At 37.9% G+C, this 18,537-nt stretch overlaps 1 protein-coding gene across 6 annotated transcripts in view; it reads left to right on the forward strand.

Annotated features, from left to right (window-relative positions):
• MBNL1 (muscleblind like splicing regulator 1) overlaps window positions 1–18,537 on the forward strand; it is a 194,375-nt gene that overhangs the window by 42,706 nt on the left and 133,132 nt on the right. For 3 of the 6 annotated variants that reach the window (XM_065410397.1, XM_065410398.1, XM_065410399.1), the window contains exon 1: window positions 1,196–1,369. The exons of the other annotated variants lie outside the window; for them this stretch is intronic. In XM_065410397.1, coding sequence (XP_065266469.1) covers window positions 1,196–1,369 — 174 coding nt within the window. Of the gene's footprint in view, window positions 1–1,195; window positions 1,370–18,537 lie in introns of those variants that run through there. 6 annotated transcript variants of the gene reach the window in all.

Genomic DNA, 18,537 nt, shown 5'->3' on the forward strand with positions numbered 1-18,537 from the left:
TGGTTTAATCCACTAACTGCATGTTGGGTAAATTCAAAACCCACATGCTCGTCCTCTTGCAGTGGAATAAGTCACATCTGATGGACATTTTCTGTGCTTATAGCATAGTAATGAACGTCTGACAGGCGCGACCTTTCATAAGACAGCCCACACTATTGGCTTTCTGCCCAGAATATTGCTGCAACACTATCTGTGATTGGTTATCTCTCTATCATGCATTGCTTCACAAGGGAAAACGGCCCCTTTTTTAATAAATCTACGATGGCTGGCTGCAATATGCTACACTGTAAGTATATTGTGTGAAAGAAACAGACAGACTATAATTCTGCATAGTAGTCTAGGAGCACATGGCAAGGCTGTTATGCTGTGGGACCTCAGTGGAATGCTGCTTGGTAAATTTTAACGTATTTGTTTTTTCTACAGGTTGGTACTAAGAAGTGCCTTTCCTGACGTCTCTGCTGCTTGGAACCGCTTCTAGAGCAGTCTCTGCTTTTTGCCTTGCTTGCTGCCAGCTAGACTGCGACGACAGCACATCCACCCTCCACCTCTAGCCCAGACACCCCCATTTCTACTTATAATCAAGAGAAAAGCTCTAAGTATCAGGCATTGCCCTAGGCTGCTTTAGTATAAAAATAAGTTTGCTGAAAAAGTAAGATATCTTCTGCCAGAAAATCAAGGAGAGAAAAAAAAATTCTCGATTGTTGCTCTAAACTGCTGCATCTGTCTATGCCAAACTAATCAATACCGATTGCACCACAAAACCCAATTGCAAATTCAGCTGTGTTGGAGATTACCTTTCAGACAACTTTACTGAAAGCAGCTTGGAAATTCTGTGTCAAAGGGTCTGCCACGTTTTCATGCTTGCATTTTGGGCTCCAAATTGGCACTCGGAATGGGTTACTGAGAGCACAAGGCTAGTTTCAGGCCACACTTTTTAACATTCATCTTACTTATGAACCTAGCATTTCTTTTAAGTACAAAACCTCTTTCAATTAGCAGTTTCATGCTGTGAATTTCTAGTTGGAAACCTTTTCTTTGATATTGTGACAACACAATTTTACATGTACTTTTAAAGTAGGGTGTGGGGGGAAAAAAGTATTTTGGAGGTGACATTTTCATCATTTCCAATCTATCAGTTTGGCTGTTTGTTTGTTTGTTTCACTGAAAATTTTAACTACCTGTAAAAAATCTAAACATGGCTGTTAGTGTCACACCAATTCGGGACACAAAATGGCTAACACTGGAAGTGTGTAGAGAGTTCCAAAGAGGGACTTGCTCACGACCAGACACGGAATGTAAATTTGCACATCCATCGAAAAGCTGCCAAGTTGAAAATGGACGAGTAATCGCCTGCTTTGATTCATTGAAAGTGAGTAAATATTATATTCTTTTCAAGGATAAATAGTTAATGAATGAAGCAATTATAATCGGCAGAACCATAGCGTCTGGGAGATATGGATTGCTGTCTGTGCTAGTATGGAGATTTATGGCTTTTTTATTGCTGATTTGTTGGTTTTGTTTTTCTCAAGGGATGGGGGAGAGGAGAATAAGGGGGGAAAATTGTAACAGAGTTCGGGCTCTCTGGAATTGGTGTGGTTACAGTTACTAGTTCCTTAACCCTAAATTGTTATTGGTCTGCAGCTGGTGTAAAAAGCAGCGTATATTTTGTTTAGAAATAGCAAAGTCATAGTAGAGATTCTTTTAAATAAATAAATAAATAAATAAATAAATAAGTAAAACAGACTGGAAATGCAAACCATGTGTTCTAAATGATGATTTGTTGTTGTCTTGTAACTGCATGTGGATTGTTGCTGGCTCTGGACAGTAGGCAGTGCATTTGAGATTAGTATTTTCCTTCATAAATTAGCATGGCTACTTCTGAAAGCATCTTTTTTTTCATTTTTTGGACTTCCATGATTTTTTCCTTCCTTCTTACAAATATAATTATTTAATGAAAGAAGCGATGCATTCTTTGGAAAACATAACTGAAAGCCAGGTATCTCCAGTCATGCAAGGACAATTATAACAGCGAAGTTACAGACTTACTGCCACTTCCAAAAAATATATGCTAGGTACACTGTGTAAAGTATAGGACTGGTATTTTCAACTATCTCTAGTTTCAGGGGTCCGTTGTGAAACATACAGATTTCCAGCTCCTTCTCTTCATTCTTTATTAATTAAATAATCCCAGACTTTAAATAGCCAGCCCACAGACTGTAACTTAATACAGCACAGAGTCATAAATCAGAGGCTGATAGAAAAATTATGTCTCTTTGTTTTCTCTAGAATATAATATTGCTGCTCTTAAAGCCAAATCCCAGGAAGGGGAGCAAAGCCTGAGTATACGGGCATTGCTGTGGACAAAAATGTCATGGGCTGAAGGAGGGAATGTTCTGCCTTAGCAAGAAGGCCTTAGTAGGCTGATTGTGTAGCCAAATCAGTATCACAGCTAGAACAGGGCAGCAAATGGTTTTCCCATCCCACCAAAAATTACGAGATTTCAACAAGTTTTCCGGTTCCAAAATGGAACAAAAAGTCAAAATCTTGAAAATTTCTGTGAACCAAAAATTCTAAAAAATGTAGTTCAGATCAATCAAGCATTTTCATATAAATAAATTTGAAACCTTTTGTTTTGACTGTGGCCCTTTTTAATGTAAAAACTGTTTTATTTTTCATATAGCTTAAATTTTGAGATGAAAAGTAATTTTGATGCGGCAAACAGGATTTTTATCATTTCTAAAATTTCAGAACAAAATATTTTGACAATTTCTAAGCTTTTTTTCCAAAATGTTTTCAAGTTGAGAAATTTGTCAGAATAGACCCTTGTCAAAAGCCAAACTTTTCATGGGCAAATCAGTATTTCCCAATGAAAAACATTTCACCAAAAATTCCCAACCAGCTCTAGTCAGAACTTTGGGGCATTTGGATAGCAGTGGATACAACATACTACTTCCTCTATGTGGTGGGCTTGATCTAGTGCATATGCTCTGTGCATGGGCTTAGTCCCTGCCACCATGATGAGCCAGCTCCATTTTCTGCAATTGTGGTGAGTTGTGAAGCTCTATTATTATTATTTTTTTAAAATATTCATATTGTAACTTAGATATCTGATATTCAGGTTTAGCTCATGGAACTCAATAAAATGCCTCCATATAAAAGAACTTAAGAATTGAAATTCATTTATTGTTAAAACACCATATCTAGCTACAACATCAACATATAGTTTAATTTCTTAGCTTCTACTCATTTGACTGTGCAAAGTTTCACATCCCCACTCCTGGGTTGCTCTATTAGTCTTAAGTTTAAAAAAGAAAGTTTAAAATACAGCAGGTTCAGAAAAAATGTAAAAAGATTGAAAATGAGACACCAGCGTTCATTAAAAACAAACCATTGAAAACCTTAATATGGTTCACAATAGGAAGCTTCCGCTAAGTCCATTATAAATCAGTATTGCCACCAAAGAACTGTGATTTCCAGGTTAGAGAAATACCTTAAAACTTTCATGCTTAAGGCAGCAGTCAGGCCAGAGGAAGTGTGTTATGGGGAATAAGGCATAGCACTAGAAATCAGGAAGCTATTCTATTCCAGGCCGTGTTACTGACTCATATTACTTTGGGCAAGTCTCTTCCCCTCAGTTATCCTTTCTTTGTAAATTAGATAATTATCTCCTTTGTAAAGAGCCATGACATCCAGGGGTGAAAAGGACTAAGTATTATATGACTCTGTGTTATCATTTCAAAATACTAGGTGGAGGTGATCATTCTTGTTGACCAGGTAGAGTCATTAGAGTTGAGTGGGTTGTAAACTGGGGCAGAATTTGTTCCAAATATTATTTTACCATTGAAAAACATACTATTTAATAGTTATATATAGGGCCCTACCAAATTCATGGGCCATTTTGGTCAATTTCACAGTCGTAGGATTTTAAAAATGGTAAATTTCATGATTTCAGATATTTAAATCTGAAATTTCACAGTGTTGTAACTGTAGGGGTCCTGACCCAAAAGGGACTGTCGGGAGGTTACAAGATTATCATATGAGGGTCATGGTATTGCCACCCTTATTTCTGCGCTGCTGCTGGCGGTGGCGCTGCCTTCAGAGTTGGGCTACCAGAGAGCAGCAGCTGCTGGCCGGGAGCCCAGTTCTGAAGGCAGAGCCGCCACCAGCAGCAGCACAGAATTAAGGATGGCATGGTATGGTATTGCCACCCTTATTTCTGCGCGCTGCCTTCAAAGCTGGGCCCTCGGCCAGCAGCTGCTACTCTCCAGCTGCCCAGCTCTGAAGGCAGCAGCGCAGAAGTAAGGGTGGAATGGTATGGTATTGCCACCCTTACTTCTGCGCTGGTACTGGCAGGGTGCTGCCTTCAGAGCTGGGTGCCTGGCCAGCAGCCACCACGCTCTGGCCACCCAGCTCTGAAGGCAGTGCAGAAGTAAGGGTGACAATACTGTGACGCTCCCCCTACAATAACCTTGTGACCACCCCCCCATAATCACCTTTTGGGTCATGAACCCCAGTTTGAGAAGCTCTGGTGAAATCTGTATAGTATGTAGTAAAAGCACAAAAAAGACCAGATTTCAGCAGGGGGGAGACCAGATTTCATGGTCCGTGACACTTATTTAATGGCCATGCATTTGGTATTGCCCTATTTACATGTTTACATCTGTTAACCCCAAAAGGCTTGCTGTGGCCCGAACTTCATTCTGCGCCCTGGTCAAAGCTTTGTGCTGGATGGCTCTGCAGGTGTCAGATGGAATTCTCCTTTCTGCAAGCTGCAGAGCACCAGTTCTGTAGCTCCGTGGCCATTATTACCACCTGTGAGAGTAGACCAAACTGCATTAGTAAACTCGCATATAGTGTAATCTGGCTAGTATATGTTTTATAAGCAGATAGTTGAGATGTGGTTAAATTAGATTATTCTGACAACTGCATGAAAATCCCATGGGCAGTTTGAAAATGAAATATAGTTCTTTACTGAATTTCCTGCCCAACTCAACTAGCAGCAAAACACCTGCATTTTTTTGTGTGTGTACTGGGCTAAAAAGGTACTGATTATTTTGGTTTTTTTCCCCCAAAGGCACAATTCCTATTTGTCCTGTGGACTTTTTAAACAGATGTAGTAAAAAGTAAACTACATGCTTTATATCCAGATTTAAAACATTTAAATAGTTTAATATATACTTAGTATTCTTACTCTTTACTAACACCTCAGTGTCTCTAAAAGCTGACTATAAAACCATTAACCTTTAAATAGCTATAGAATCATTAATAACCTTATCAATGCATATAATAATAATAATAATTAGTAATGAACAATTATCTGAATAGCTCAAATTACATATTGGAAGTAGGCCAGATCTTTAGAGTTATGGAGTCTTGTTACTAAATTGGCAATAAATCTCTAATTCATATGATTTAAAAAAATCATCTGACAAGTACTGTAGTATTTTAAAACCTTGTAGCTTTCTAGCTTGTGTGATGAGATGTGCGCTAGGTATTGCAGAATTCTTGTAGTGCCTGTCTAGTAAGAGTATTTGAGCACAAGGTGGATAGAGCCTATGTACTTTTCTATATTTAGAACATTAGACAGGCAAAGCAAATATTTTCTACGGGGACCCCATGAAATGGCAGTACCATTCTGCTGTGCTGTTTCAGACTTTGGCCACACTCTCATGTGCCTTACATTTAATATACTGGAGAAGAGTTTCTGGCTTCAAAAGAAAAATGTAATTCATTACAAGTAGTAAAAATATTGAAGAAATTGTACATTTATATAAAGGAAAATCATCTCTGAGTTGTGCCTTTTCAGTTTAGACAAAAATGAGTTTGTTTTGATAAATGAAAATGATAGATGTCTACATTTGTGGTTAAGAGAGAATTAGGGAGCCAGTCCTGAGACTGTTTCCATTGGTGTCATGTGACTACTTCTGTGATTAAGGGCTTTGAGTAGTGGTCTCCAGTGTAGGAAACATTCAATGTATGCAGTGAATGTTGGTTCACTATTATTAAAACCTGCAGTTCTTTTTAAGGCAAACTCCCCTTGATTTCAATGGACTAGGTAAGAACTGCAGGATTTGGGCCAAATAAACAATTATCCTTTTAATGCTAATATTTGCCACAGAAGCTATTGCTTGGCTGATAAAATCTTTGGTCCCTTAAGCTTATAGCATCTCCAGGATTTGCTACCTCATACTCAATATCTATATCCTGATGAGATATAAAATGTGTTTGGGCCTAAACTTGCCTTCAGCAGATGCAAAATCATGAGCAATCATATTCCCTTGTGACTATTTTTCTCTTTTTTTCTTCTTTTTTTAACATTTTCAGTAAAAGTTAGATGCTAGAAAGTTCAGGTATTCTTGCAGTGTTTATAATCTATATAGAATTTTTAATGGTATAGTTATGCATATGAGATCCATAGATTACACAGTATTTTAATGCTTAAAATTACACTCCATTGTAAAGACACCTCTTTTGCAATATGAACTCTCAGACTCTTCATAAATTCATAGCAATGTTCCACTTATTTACTGAGAAGCTTCAAAATGTTAGAGGTAATATTTTGACCTTGTAAAATATATGAATTCATTATGGATTAATCTGCAGAGAATCTCAATTCTCCATTGCCTGAGAGATGGAATTATTAATTATGCATATCTCCACTCTTGGTCTCCTTAAATTAAAAAGAAAAATAACACTTTTGGGGCCTGATTTTGCACTGGGTCATACCAGTATAAACTCACAGAATCAGGCCCTTATTTATTGATTTGAGTATAACATACAAAGAGAGAGAATATCATTGCCATATACAAGTTAGTTGCACATTTCTTTGCCTTCTTCAGTATACATCTGCTAATAGCCTAAGCTTCCAATTGGGGGAAAGAAATTGGAAAACCAAAACAAGCAAATGAAGTGGGAAAATGGGATGTGAGGGGGAAATAACCCACTTAAAAAAGCACACATAAAAGTTCCACTGTGGGACTATCAGTGGCATTCAAAAATCTTACCAGCTAACCCAGACAGAGTTATAGCTCAGTAAGGCATGTTTCATATTAAATTGTTAAGCTCTACATCTGCAGGAAGACATTAAAAAATTGCAATGATACATTTACACTGTTTCATTTATAGAGAATCTAAATGGAAGAAACTCTGAATAGATGCAGATACAGTAGTAAAGAGGAAAACACTTTCTCATCTGAGAGAAATCTGTAAAGACACAAAATAAAAATGTATTTAAAAAAACCCCTTTTGACAGCAAAAGTTCACATACATTAACTTTTATCCAAAGTTAAATCTTCATATGAGGGATCAGGAGCAGCCTCTGAAGCCTCTGTCCTTTTCTGCTGAACCAAAATCTCTGCTTTTTCTACATTTCTAAATACAAATGTCTGGTTTCCAAAGTTCACTCTTAATTTTGCTGGATACAACAAATTACATTAAGACCAACACCTTATATCTATTGTTCAACTTTAAAGAAGCAATAACATCTTTTCGTTAGGACTGAAGAATAATGATAGTAGTAAGGCTAGAACTCAGTTCTAGAAGTAGCAAACATTAAGGAAGTAGTACCTCCTGTATTTGTTAGGAACTTATGCATAACTGCCAGAAATTCACATAATATGAGGACAGTCTGTGGAGTCTTAGAATCAGTTGATTTCCTCCCTGATAGTCTCCTGGCTAAGATCGAGATGACTGATCTACAGTCCTACTGACATTTTATGATTTAGCTTTTGCTGAAAATAAACTTCCAGAATATTTATTGTTTGTAGGAAAATCAGCACCTCACAAATTCTTATTCATGGCGTTATTGTCTAGCTCATCTGTTTCATATGGCATGACTTTGTTCTCTTTGGGCAGAGAACTGAAAGTCCCTTATGAAATGGCATAGAAGGTTTGGAGTTCACCTCATTGTTCATGTCCACGCAATCACTGGGAGAAAACTTCCACTTGTTTCCTATCTGTGGTGGAAATGGAATCTTACTAAGTAACTAATCTTTTGCAGAATAATTCTAGGCTTGTTTCAAGTCAAACTGTCCAGCCTCTCAGCTGGAGAGGAAAGACAGCAGTTCCCAGTTCTCAAAGGCAGTCAACCCTCTTGGAGTAAAGAAGGCTTCCTTGGAAAGCAATTAGTTTATTCATGAGAATCCTGCAAGTTTCCTCTGCTTCTTCCACCCTTAAGTCACTTTCAAAGTGGGGAAAAAAAGAGGAAAAAATAAAATTAAAGAATGAGTGGAGCATCTCAGAAGCATGTCTGTGCTCCAGTCCTGCTGGTGCCACCTTTACTTTTAAAGAGGACTAGAACACATTAGAGCTTAAACTATACAGGTTTTTCACAAATGCTAATTGTTTGGCTGTGTCAATTGCTGTACTTAATATACTGAATATAGTTCTCTTTCCACTTCTAGTAGAATTTTGTCATAATGCCTGTGGGAAATGAGTTGATGGTCTCAAGTTCTTAGTGGGCACATGTCTGCCTCACTGAAGCCATGGCCATGCTAATTAGCAAGCTTATTGGGCGTCCCAGCAGAGAGGCCAAAGGATCGAATGCTCCTAAAGATGGAACTGCCCTTTAGAAGTAGCATGTTGGCAGGGTGGTATGTGGAAGTTTTCACTGCTAGTGACTGTACTGGACCTGGTCTGTGGATAAATAAAGCATTTCCATCTTCCATGCTATGAATCCAGCTCCTTTCACCAGCACTATATTTACTTAAATTAAATACATTTAAAAACAAAATTAACAACAGAGATTCTATTACGCAGACTCAAATTTTTGCTTTTTTATGGACTTGCACAACACCATTTATTTTCACAGAAAATTATAGTGATGGCAATAGAGAAATCTGTATGCAATATTGACATGACGAATATTTCACAACTCCCATGGCACCGCTATCTTCAATGGGGAATTTCTAAATGTTATATTCAATTTAATAGTAATTATAGCTATGGATTTGTAGTTGAATGCAGGTCCTCAGATGTTGGGCCAGGCCAAGCCAAACATATAGAGGAAGGAATAATCTGATTTTAAAATTATGAATGATAAAGTGTCAGTATAATGGAGCCCAGCTATTATATTAATAGCAGCAGTATTTCTGATTAACATATTTAATTTTCTTGGCAGCTCAGGATTAAGGGTAAATCAACATTAAGCTTCATTTTAATTGGTGTAATAATGTCACCAATATAAAAAGCCTCTGAATTTTATCTAATGGGAAAACTAAAGGATAAATCCTTCTCTATGTGCTCAGCCCAAGAAAATCCTCTGGATGCTGGGGAGTTCTGTGGAGCGCAGGAAGGGGAAAGTCTTCTCCTTTGAAACTGCAGAATAGTACTGGAGCTGCTCCATAGCAGCCACTCCAACCTAAGGGCTGAAGTAATTTCAGTGAGCCTTGGGCTCTCGCTTCAGTGGGATAAGAAACTGGAGTATCAGCAGTGCTAGTGGCTCCCCAAAGACCCACTGTGTCATGCAGTTGCACTAGAAGACACCCCCAAAAGCTGCTAATTTACTTTAATTGCCACTTAGTAGACCTCAGCCAGAAGTTCCATTGGGCTAACGCGTCAGTAGGAGTTTTGCTTTAGTAATAATTTGCATGTGTTGACCTGACTGCCTTTTGTCTGAGCAAGATCTGTTAGATCAATTATTATCCCTTCGATATTGGGAGGTAGGATTTCCCAACATGCTATGCTGTGGCAAAAGTCATTGGCATCGACATGGGAACTCCCAACCCGCTGGTGCCAAGGGGTAAAACTGATAGCTGAAACCTGATCCCAGAGAAATAGAACTATTTTTAATTTGTGCTGAGTCTCAGGATACAATGCTGTTATGCCAATGCAGTTAGACATGTTAATGGATATACATCAAATATATTGGAGTGATAAAGAGGCTGTTTTCACATCTTTTATTTTTCATCATAAAGTTTCAGTATATTTTTTTTTGTAGTTAGTGAGAATACTAGACTAAGGGCACTCTTTGCCAGCAGTGAAATCTGGCACGTTTAATCTGTAAAATATATTCAATATTGTTTTCTAAGTATAGTCTGTCACAGAGTTTCCAGTGATGCTAGAGGTAGTATTGATATTCTGATTGGTGTCATTATTGGTAATTGAAGGAGTTTACTTAAAATGTTTAGACAAGGTAGCTCTTTGAGCAATACAGAATGTCTAAAGGGTCTAGTTGTGCTAGTGGCTATGAAGTGCTATATAGGCTTTAAGGGTTTGAGCCTGTTGAAATCTGTGAAAAGACCCCCTTTAGCTTCAGGGGCCTTTGGCTCAGGACTTAATTTATTAAAATAATATAGAGTCAAGAAAAAATGATAAGAATAAATATTTGAAAAATATCAATTGTTTGGGAATGTCACACTATTAAGGCCAAGTGATTCCACTGGGATGACTCATACTTAAAATTAATCACATGTGTAAGTATTTGCAGGACTAAGTTTGTAAAAGGGAAAAGGCATATTGATAAAATGGCATTTTATTTAATTGGTCATTTTGTACTCTAATAAAAGTAAGTAAGTAAAGTAAAGCTATGTATTTATGTCTGAATATTGGTGACATCACAGCAGAATTTGTAGAAGCGTTCGTGATCCATTGCTAACTTTGAGCACTCAGCAGGTGACCTTCCAGTGATCTGCCACACACCATCCATCCATCTCCTTGCTGGTCATCCTCTACTTGTTAACCCTCCACCATTTCTTTCATAATAGCTTTCTCAAGGTTATGTCCATCTCTACGCCTAATGGAACCAAAGTACATAAGTTTGCATCTGTTGATTTCTGACATCAAGGTCTGCTTTTCTCCAATAATAGTTCTAACTGAGGGATTAGTCTTTTTTTCCATCCAGGAGATACACACGAGTCTTAGCCAGCACCACATTTCAAAAGCTTCAGTTTTTTCCTTGCCAGCAGCATTAACTTCCCACGATTCACATCCATAAATTGCTATGGAAAAATTTAGGCTTTTCACCACTCGCACCTTCATAGATTTTGACATGCCATGGTTTTTCTATTTTTTCTTTAAAGGAGCCTGCAGTCGAGTGAGCATCTCTAGTCGTCTTCTGATTTCTTTGGAACAGCCTCCTTGGTTGGATATATATGAACCCAAATAATTAAATTCAGCTACTGCCTCTACAGCTTGTCCTTTGCTAGTGATGTACACTTGCATCCTGTTTTTGTTAGTCATGTCAATGTATGTGCATTTTGTCTTCGTCACATTCAGGAATACTCCTTATTCCTCACTAACTGCTTTTACAGACTCCATCATTTGTTGCATTGCTTCAGTGGCAAAGAACATCATGTCATCAGCATATCTGATATCGTTTAAAAGGTGTCTACCAATGGAAATCATAATGTACCATAGGGGTGGCTTTAAATTTTTCCCCTCAGTTCTTTGCCTTTGATGGAATTGTTGTCAAATGGATCCAGGTGTAGCCCAATCAGAGCTTTAAGGAAGCCAAAAATACCGTGAGGTTTTAACTCTTAGCAATGATAGCCTACATCCACACTGTGATCTAGGTATGTGTTTCCCAGCTTATGTACACATGCTCACACTAGTTCTCATTGAGCTAGCATTAGTATAAACAGTAGTGTGGTCATGGTAACACGGGCAGCAGCAGCGAAAGCCTGCTGGCTGTAAACCTACCTGAACCCCATGGGTATGTACTCAGCACAGCTAAGCCATGCTGCTGCTGCCCATGCTACCACAGCTACACTATTTATACTCGAGAGCTATTGTGAGTGTGTGTACATGAGCTGGGAATTACATGCCTAGCTCATAGTGTAGACACAGCCTTACTTACTGTTTTTGAGGTTCCCCATGTATACAGACTTCCACATCATCCTCTTCTCTCCCCAAAAGGGATTGCTTCAAAACAGAAAAGACAGCATCATCCATTTTAAAAGCTCAATTCATTATACTTGTTAAACAGTATAAGGCAACATCACCTTTGACGGAATTTTTATAAGTGTATTATACCACATTTGGGAAAACTCTAACAGGTGCCTGTATGTCGAAATGTATAATAAATGCTGTTATTCCATGCACAATGTATTTATGCTAATAATATACTTCCTATCCATACAGTATGCTATAATATATCTGATACAATGTATTTATGCTGTGGATCAGTTTTCTGATTTAGGTACAATAAAAAAAATTCTCGGGCTGCAGTGCTAGGAAAAGGCTACAAAGATCCTTCCAATTAGATCTTTCAGAGCCTGAATGGCCTGTCACAGGTTTTTCACTGCACAGAAGCCTGACAAATTTTTAGCTGTGTGTAAAATAACTACTGGTATAATGGTGGCAACGCAGGCACACATTCTGGCCCCATTCCACAATATGAGAACAAGAGAAGACTCATTTAATTTAAAGCTTAACAAATTTAAAATGCATAAAATAAATGACTCTTTTATAAGATATATTCTATGTTTATGGGACTCGCTGTTATTGTTGAGACCAATAGCTTTAATTAAAAAAAATTAGACACTTAGGGCCCATTTCTGTTCTACCAAAGAACAGAATTTAGCCCTTACTGTATCAGCTGTTACTAGTTCAGAGTAGATTACACAAAGAGAAATAAGGCAAATTAAAGTTTGAAAAGCTTCTTGGCTTTTCTATCATTTTCAATTTTCTGCATAAGCACTGATATAATCAGAATTTAGAACCAACTTGTGATGGATAAATTACATCTGTAATTCAGTTTGTGTGTTAGTGCATATTCAAAAGGTAATCTGCATTCAGATATCTCTGCTTGTCCAATACGCTGTTAAAATCTTTGCTACATTGAAATGAGTCAGGTGAAATCTCTCAGATTTATGCAGTTATTATAATTGCACAGAAATATAACTGGGGCTGAAAAAAATCCTTGTCTTATGAGCACTGAATGAAGAGACCAAATACAAACTAGCCTAGGCCTCCTGAACACTACAGGAAACAAAGGAATCTTATCCTTCTTATTTATTACATATTATTTTTAGTGTTTACTGCACACTGTTAGTGTACACTGTGCTGTACAGAATGTAAAAGTAGATACTTCCTCTTTACAATCAGCTCTGACGATACACTTCAGATATATATGCACAGGATGTCCAGTCTCAAAGTGCTACCTATTTTTATTACAGAATACAAATTCCTTTTTTTGGGTGGAGCATTGATGAACCGTTGCATAGAAAAAGTGAGTTTTAAGGGTTTATTTAAAGATGGTCATTCAGTGCCCCAGAGGCACAAGTTCCAAATGTAAAGAGATGCATGGAAGAGAATGTGAAGGAGAGAATGGGCGGTAGATATGATAGAGGGATTTATGAGGTCAGCTTGAGTGGGAAAGATATATTAGGAGAGATGTATGCAGGGACAGAGTTATCCAGGGTGTTAAAGGTGAGTACAGGAAATTTAAGTTTGATTTGGGCGGCAAAATGCTAATGAAGGGAATTCAAAGAAAGGAATAACAAATTCAGAGCCGTGGGAGAGGAAAATTATTTCAGCAGAACATTTTGTCTAGGCTATGGCAGCTGGGATGAGCTGAGAACTGGACAGGCCTGAAAGAAAGAGGTTTTAGTTGTCACAGTGAGAGAGAGAATCAAAGTATGTACAAGATTCTTATTGGACGGATTTATCTTAAGTAGCTCCCATGGGCCTTGTCTTTTTAATTGGTAGGATTATGTGTTCCAGAATAAAGACATTGCCCCTTCCAAGGGAAAAGGAATTGAGACAAACCTCCAAGAGAGTAACTGAAGCACACTCATATTTTACATTTAGGGCTCTGTTAAGAGTTGTCTGTGTTGGCATAAAATACGTTTTGTTGCTTTAGCCTGAAACAGTGTCCCTTTTATCAAGTTAAGTGGAATCCAATTAAACTGAAGGGTGGGTAGCTCAGAGGAACTCATGATATGGTTTATTGGACAGATAGTTCTCATGTTAATAAGCTTTTATTGCACTGAGATCAATGTATGTGTACTACAGACTGGTAATAAATAGCAAATATATATATCGGTACAGTGCAACCAAAGCCCAAATCTGTAGATCTTTTTAGGTGACTGGACTAATATAAAAATGCTGTTTAAAAGAACTGTACCAAGTGGTTTCAGCTAAAAGCCTGGCTTCTCTTAAAATAGTTATAAATAGTGACAGAACTGTAACCAGATTGTAAGGTGAATTCCAGCTTTTCGTTACTTTGAAATCTAGAGAAAAAATAGCCATTCTTTTTGTGGTGATTACATCAAAATCATGAGTTGAACAGGGCTGAATGGTGTTAACAGTTGCTGGGGGGGAAAATGGAGTTAAAAATCTTAAAATCATCTTTTCCAGCAAGGCTATTCCCAGGTTGCACACCAGACCCTAGTGCACATTCCTGGCGTCTTTATTAATTATATTGATGCACAAACAGGAGTTATTTGTGTTTTATGCAGGGTGGGTAGAACAATATTTGTCACATGGAAAATAACAAATTTGAGGAAGGTAATTTAACATTTAAGAAGAACATAGATTATAACAGTGACAAGAATTTCCTTTTTAATGTACACAAACATTAAATAAATTGGAGGGCTAGACTAAATAGTTAAGAAAATCAGTGTACTCACCAGGGAATTAGGGATTTAGGGATTATTTCAGAAGAATAAGGAAAAAGTCATTATTGGATGGTTGAAGTGAAAACCTGCATACAAAGATAGACAGGATAGTGGGATAGATCATCAGAGTTACGGAATAAAGATCAAAACAGTATTTATTGACCCTGGTTAAACTCAGTCTCAAATATTGTATTTAGCGTAAGTCATATTCTCAGAGGATCTGAAGGGTAGTGTTGCTCTGAAAGGTTGCTGTGTCAGACAGCAACCTGAGTTGTCTTAGATTTGAAAAATGTCTGTTATCAGTATATCTTGCATCTGAAGATGATGATCTTGTTCTCACAAAAGAACAGCAGACTTTTGAGGTAAACTGATTAAAAAATAGTTAAATTAGTCAGGAGTCGATAAAAGCAGAATGTAGTAAACTGTCTGGATGATTACAAAAATGACAGGGCCCAATTTAAAACCCAGCAATTTTTTAATAAAAGGGAATTCAGGTAGAATGTTCATTCAGACTGTAATAAATATATGTGGCCTGGTTTTGCTCCTATTGAAATCAATAGTACTTTTGCCATTGGGTTTAATAAGAGAAGGATTGGGCTACTCTGCATACATTAGCATAGAAGCCCAGTGAAGCAAATTAAATAAATGAATTTAAGAGACAGCTAGACATTTATCTGAACAGAGGAATGGCGGAACGGTACAGTGACCAAACAGAGAGATGAGGCCAAGATTGTACATACATAGGAGTGGCCAACCAAATGGCTTTTTCCTATTTAGTAAAAGTACTTTTGTCCTTAGAATACAGTTAGGGGCCAAAAAAAATATATATCATTGTGAAAATGTTGCATACCTGCCTTTTCTGGCACTATTACTTTTCTTTTACAAATTCACTTGGTTGCTCAGTTTATGAGATCAGAGACTAAGATGTGTGAGATTTCACTTGAATATTACCTTCCTAAAGCCTTGATATTAACTGCCAAGCAAACTTAAAGTGTACATGTGGTCAGGTTAATTCTATAGCATGTTTTGTGTTCAGAAATCTTACAGTGATTCATACTACTTTGAAATCATTTATCTGTCCACCAAGTGCAATTTTAGAACTATACTACCTTTCAGACATTCTTTTCAGAAATAGGTGTATGGTTATATTTAACCAGTTAGAGACACTTGTAAAGGTTAGTGTTTACAATTCTTTGGTCACCGGTCACATATGACAGCTACATATATTGCTAGCTGAAAGATATGAGTTAAAGTAGCTATGAGTAATTAAACCATTTTAATGGGAGCGGTTTGTTGAGTGAGTCATGAGACGAATGTATCGAAGGATAATTTGTATGCAGCATTCATCAGTTCCTGTTTTAAAAACGTCTGTATGTTCGACTGTAGTATACAAACAAGTAATACAAATGATGACTTAAAATAAAAGATGAGAATAAAGCTGTTTTAAAATGATATCTTATTTGGGTCTAAAACACTCCTTGAAATGATGGTACAGAACCAGATCCTCAACTGGTGTAAATTGGCATGGCTCCTTTGGAGTCAATGAAGCTAAGTGAATTTAGCTCCGGATCACATGCACAGTTCTGAATATCAGATGTGATCTAAAACCACATTTTTAAAACCAAAAGGTATAAATCTATCTTCAGTTTGAATGGGATATAATTTGGACTATAGATGGTTCTGATTTTAAATTTATTGCAAAAAAATCTTAAATGAATACGACTTCAGTTATCCAATAATTTCAATTATCCCACATTCCCTGGTACTCAAAATATGTCATAAATGTTTGTTAATTACCATGAACATTTATTTAATTATCTGAATCTTAATTATCCAAATTTAGGGACTAATCTTGAGTGCTGGGCAACAGAAGTTGTTGTTATTTAATACTCATATTACAGTAGTGCCAAAAAGCCTCCATCAGGATCGGGGCCCCATTGTACTACATTTTATACAAACATAAAGAGATAGCACTTGTCCCAAATAATCTGCAATCGACGGCATCCAGTCCTGAAAACATTTACACATGAGAGCAAATTTACTCATGCAAGTAGTCTCATTGAAGTCCCTAATTAATTAATTCAATGGGATTACTCACATATATAAAGTTATTCATTGGCTCTAATGTTTGCAGGATGGGGGGCCTTGGATATTTAGATGAACAAAATTGGGCTATAAAGAGTTTTCTTTAAAAAAAAATCTCTGCACAGAAGGAAAAAATGTCATTTACAGTTGCTGTGCATAGAATATTGAATGTACTAGATCTGTTAACTAAGTCTTGTGTCGTGTTTTCAGCATCTTTAAAAATCAGAAATTGGTTTTTATCTTATGTTCATTGCAAAATAAATTCAACTAATTTTCCTTAAATCTGGATTTCTATAAGTTTTTATATATTAACAGATTCGCCCTACAAAGAGGTCCATAAGAGAGGTTTTTTAATTTTATTTCAGGATGCAAAAAAAAAGATTTAGAGTTGCTTATAGTTTTCATGTGTCTGTACTTAACTGATCCCCCTGTCAGAGGTGATTAACATACTGATGTTCTGATAATGCCAGCCCCCCCATGTGTGTGTTCCAACAATTTTCAATAAAAGCGGGCAAAATGAATAAATTTTGATACTGGATGAGACATAAGATGCAGGGGAAGAGGGAGCTGATGAGGAAGCTCGGTGAATCACTTTGAAACCAGAGCAATCTGCACACTCGTCAGTTAGCAGTTATTTGCAAATGTATTTTCACTGCAATTGTGGGAAAATACAATCAAATTGGAAGCTGTACATTATCTAAACCAGAGAACTTGCCTCATAAAAATGGCTGGGTTAATTCTTTTTAAAATCCTCTAGAAGGAATATTGTATGTGGTAACTACAGGCAGACAAAATAATGGCCTTTCCTTTTCTCCGTATTTTCCTGGGTCGCAGTGGGCTCATACTCCTTTTCCATTCCATGATGTATTTGCCCACCAAATCACCCCTTTTCACTTTCCATGATTTAGCAACAGAAGGACTGATAGTCTGCAGGTTCGGGACCTGTATATGGACTTGGCCTAGAAGAGCAGAACTTCCATGGGAGGGTAGATGAGGAATCATCTCTGCAAGCTCTGCTACCTTTGGAAGAAGATATGAGCACAATCTGAAAGTTCTGTCTTTAAAAAGGGTAAAAGCCTGGCTATATCTGTGTGTGGAAAGGGGGAGTAGAGGACGGGTGCTGAGCTGAACCTCCACTTCCAAGCAAGGCACTTAAGAGGGAAGCACAGTACTAGGGTTTAGCCCTGGTAAGTGGAAGCTGGATCCAGATCAGGTAGTGCAGCGTGCTGACTTAGGTGGAGGATCAGGAGTGCGAGCAGACCAGGGAAAGACAGCTGTCCATCTGCAAGGGCAGGCTGAGTACCAGGTTGAACTGGTGGTGAGATCCAACACTTCTGATGTTGGACAGAGGGCTGAGACAGTGGAGGGCAGCTGGTTCAGAACATTGCTGCTGCTGAAGATGTAATAATAATTAATAATACCTAGCTTTTATATAATGCTTTTACAGATGTGGAAACTGAGTTACACACAGGTGAAATGACTTGCCAAGGTTGCCTGGCAAGTAACTACTATTATACAGGACCTTCCATGAACTGAATCACCAGCACAACACACACATGTCTGTCTGTCTGTCTATCTAATCTATCTATCTAAAATGTGGTATACCATGCTCACATCCTACGTGTATCTGACTTCTCTCTCTCACTCTGCAGTGACCTAGTTGTTCAAAGAACATAGGAGCCAACTTTCCCTGGCGCCAGTGGGTGCTCGCGTCCCCCCGCCCCAACTCACCCCTTCCCTGCCCCACCCCCATTCCAACCCCTTCCCCAAAGTCCTTGCCCCAACTCCGCCCCCTCCCTGCCCCTATTGGACCCCTTCCCCAAATCCCCGCCCCGGCCCCACCTCTTCCCCGAGTGCGCCATGTGCCCCCTCCTGCCCCTCCCTCCTAGTGCTT

This window comes from Emys orbicularis, chromosome 9 (genome assembly GCF_028017835.1).
Source record: "Emys orbicularis isolate rEmyOrb1 chromosome 9, rEmyOrb1.hap1, whole genome shotgun sequence".
Classification (NCBI taxonomy): domain Eukaryota; kingdom Metazoa; phylum Chordata; order Testudines; family Emydidae; genus Emys; species Emys orbicularis.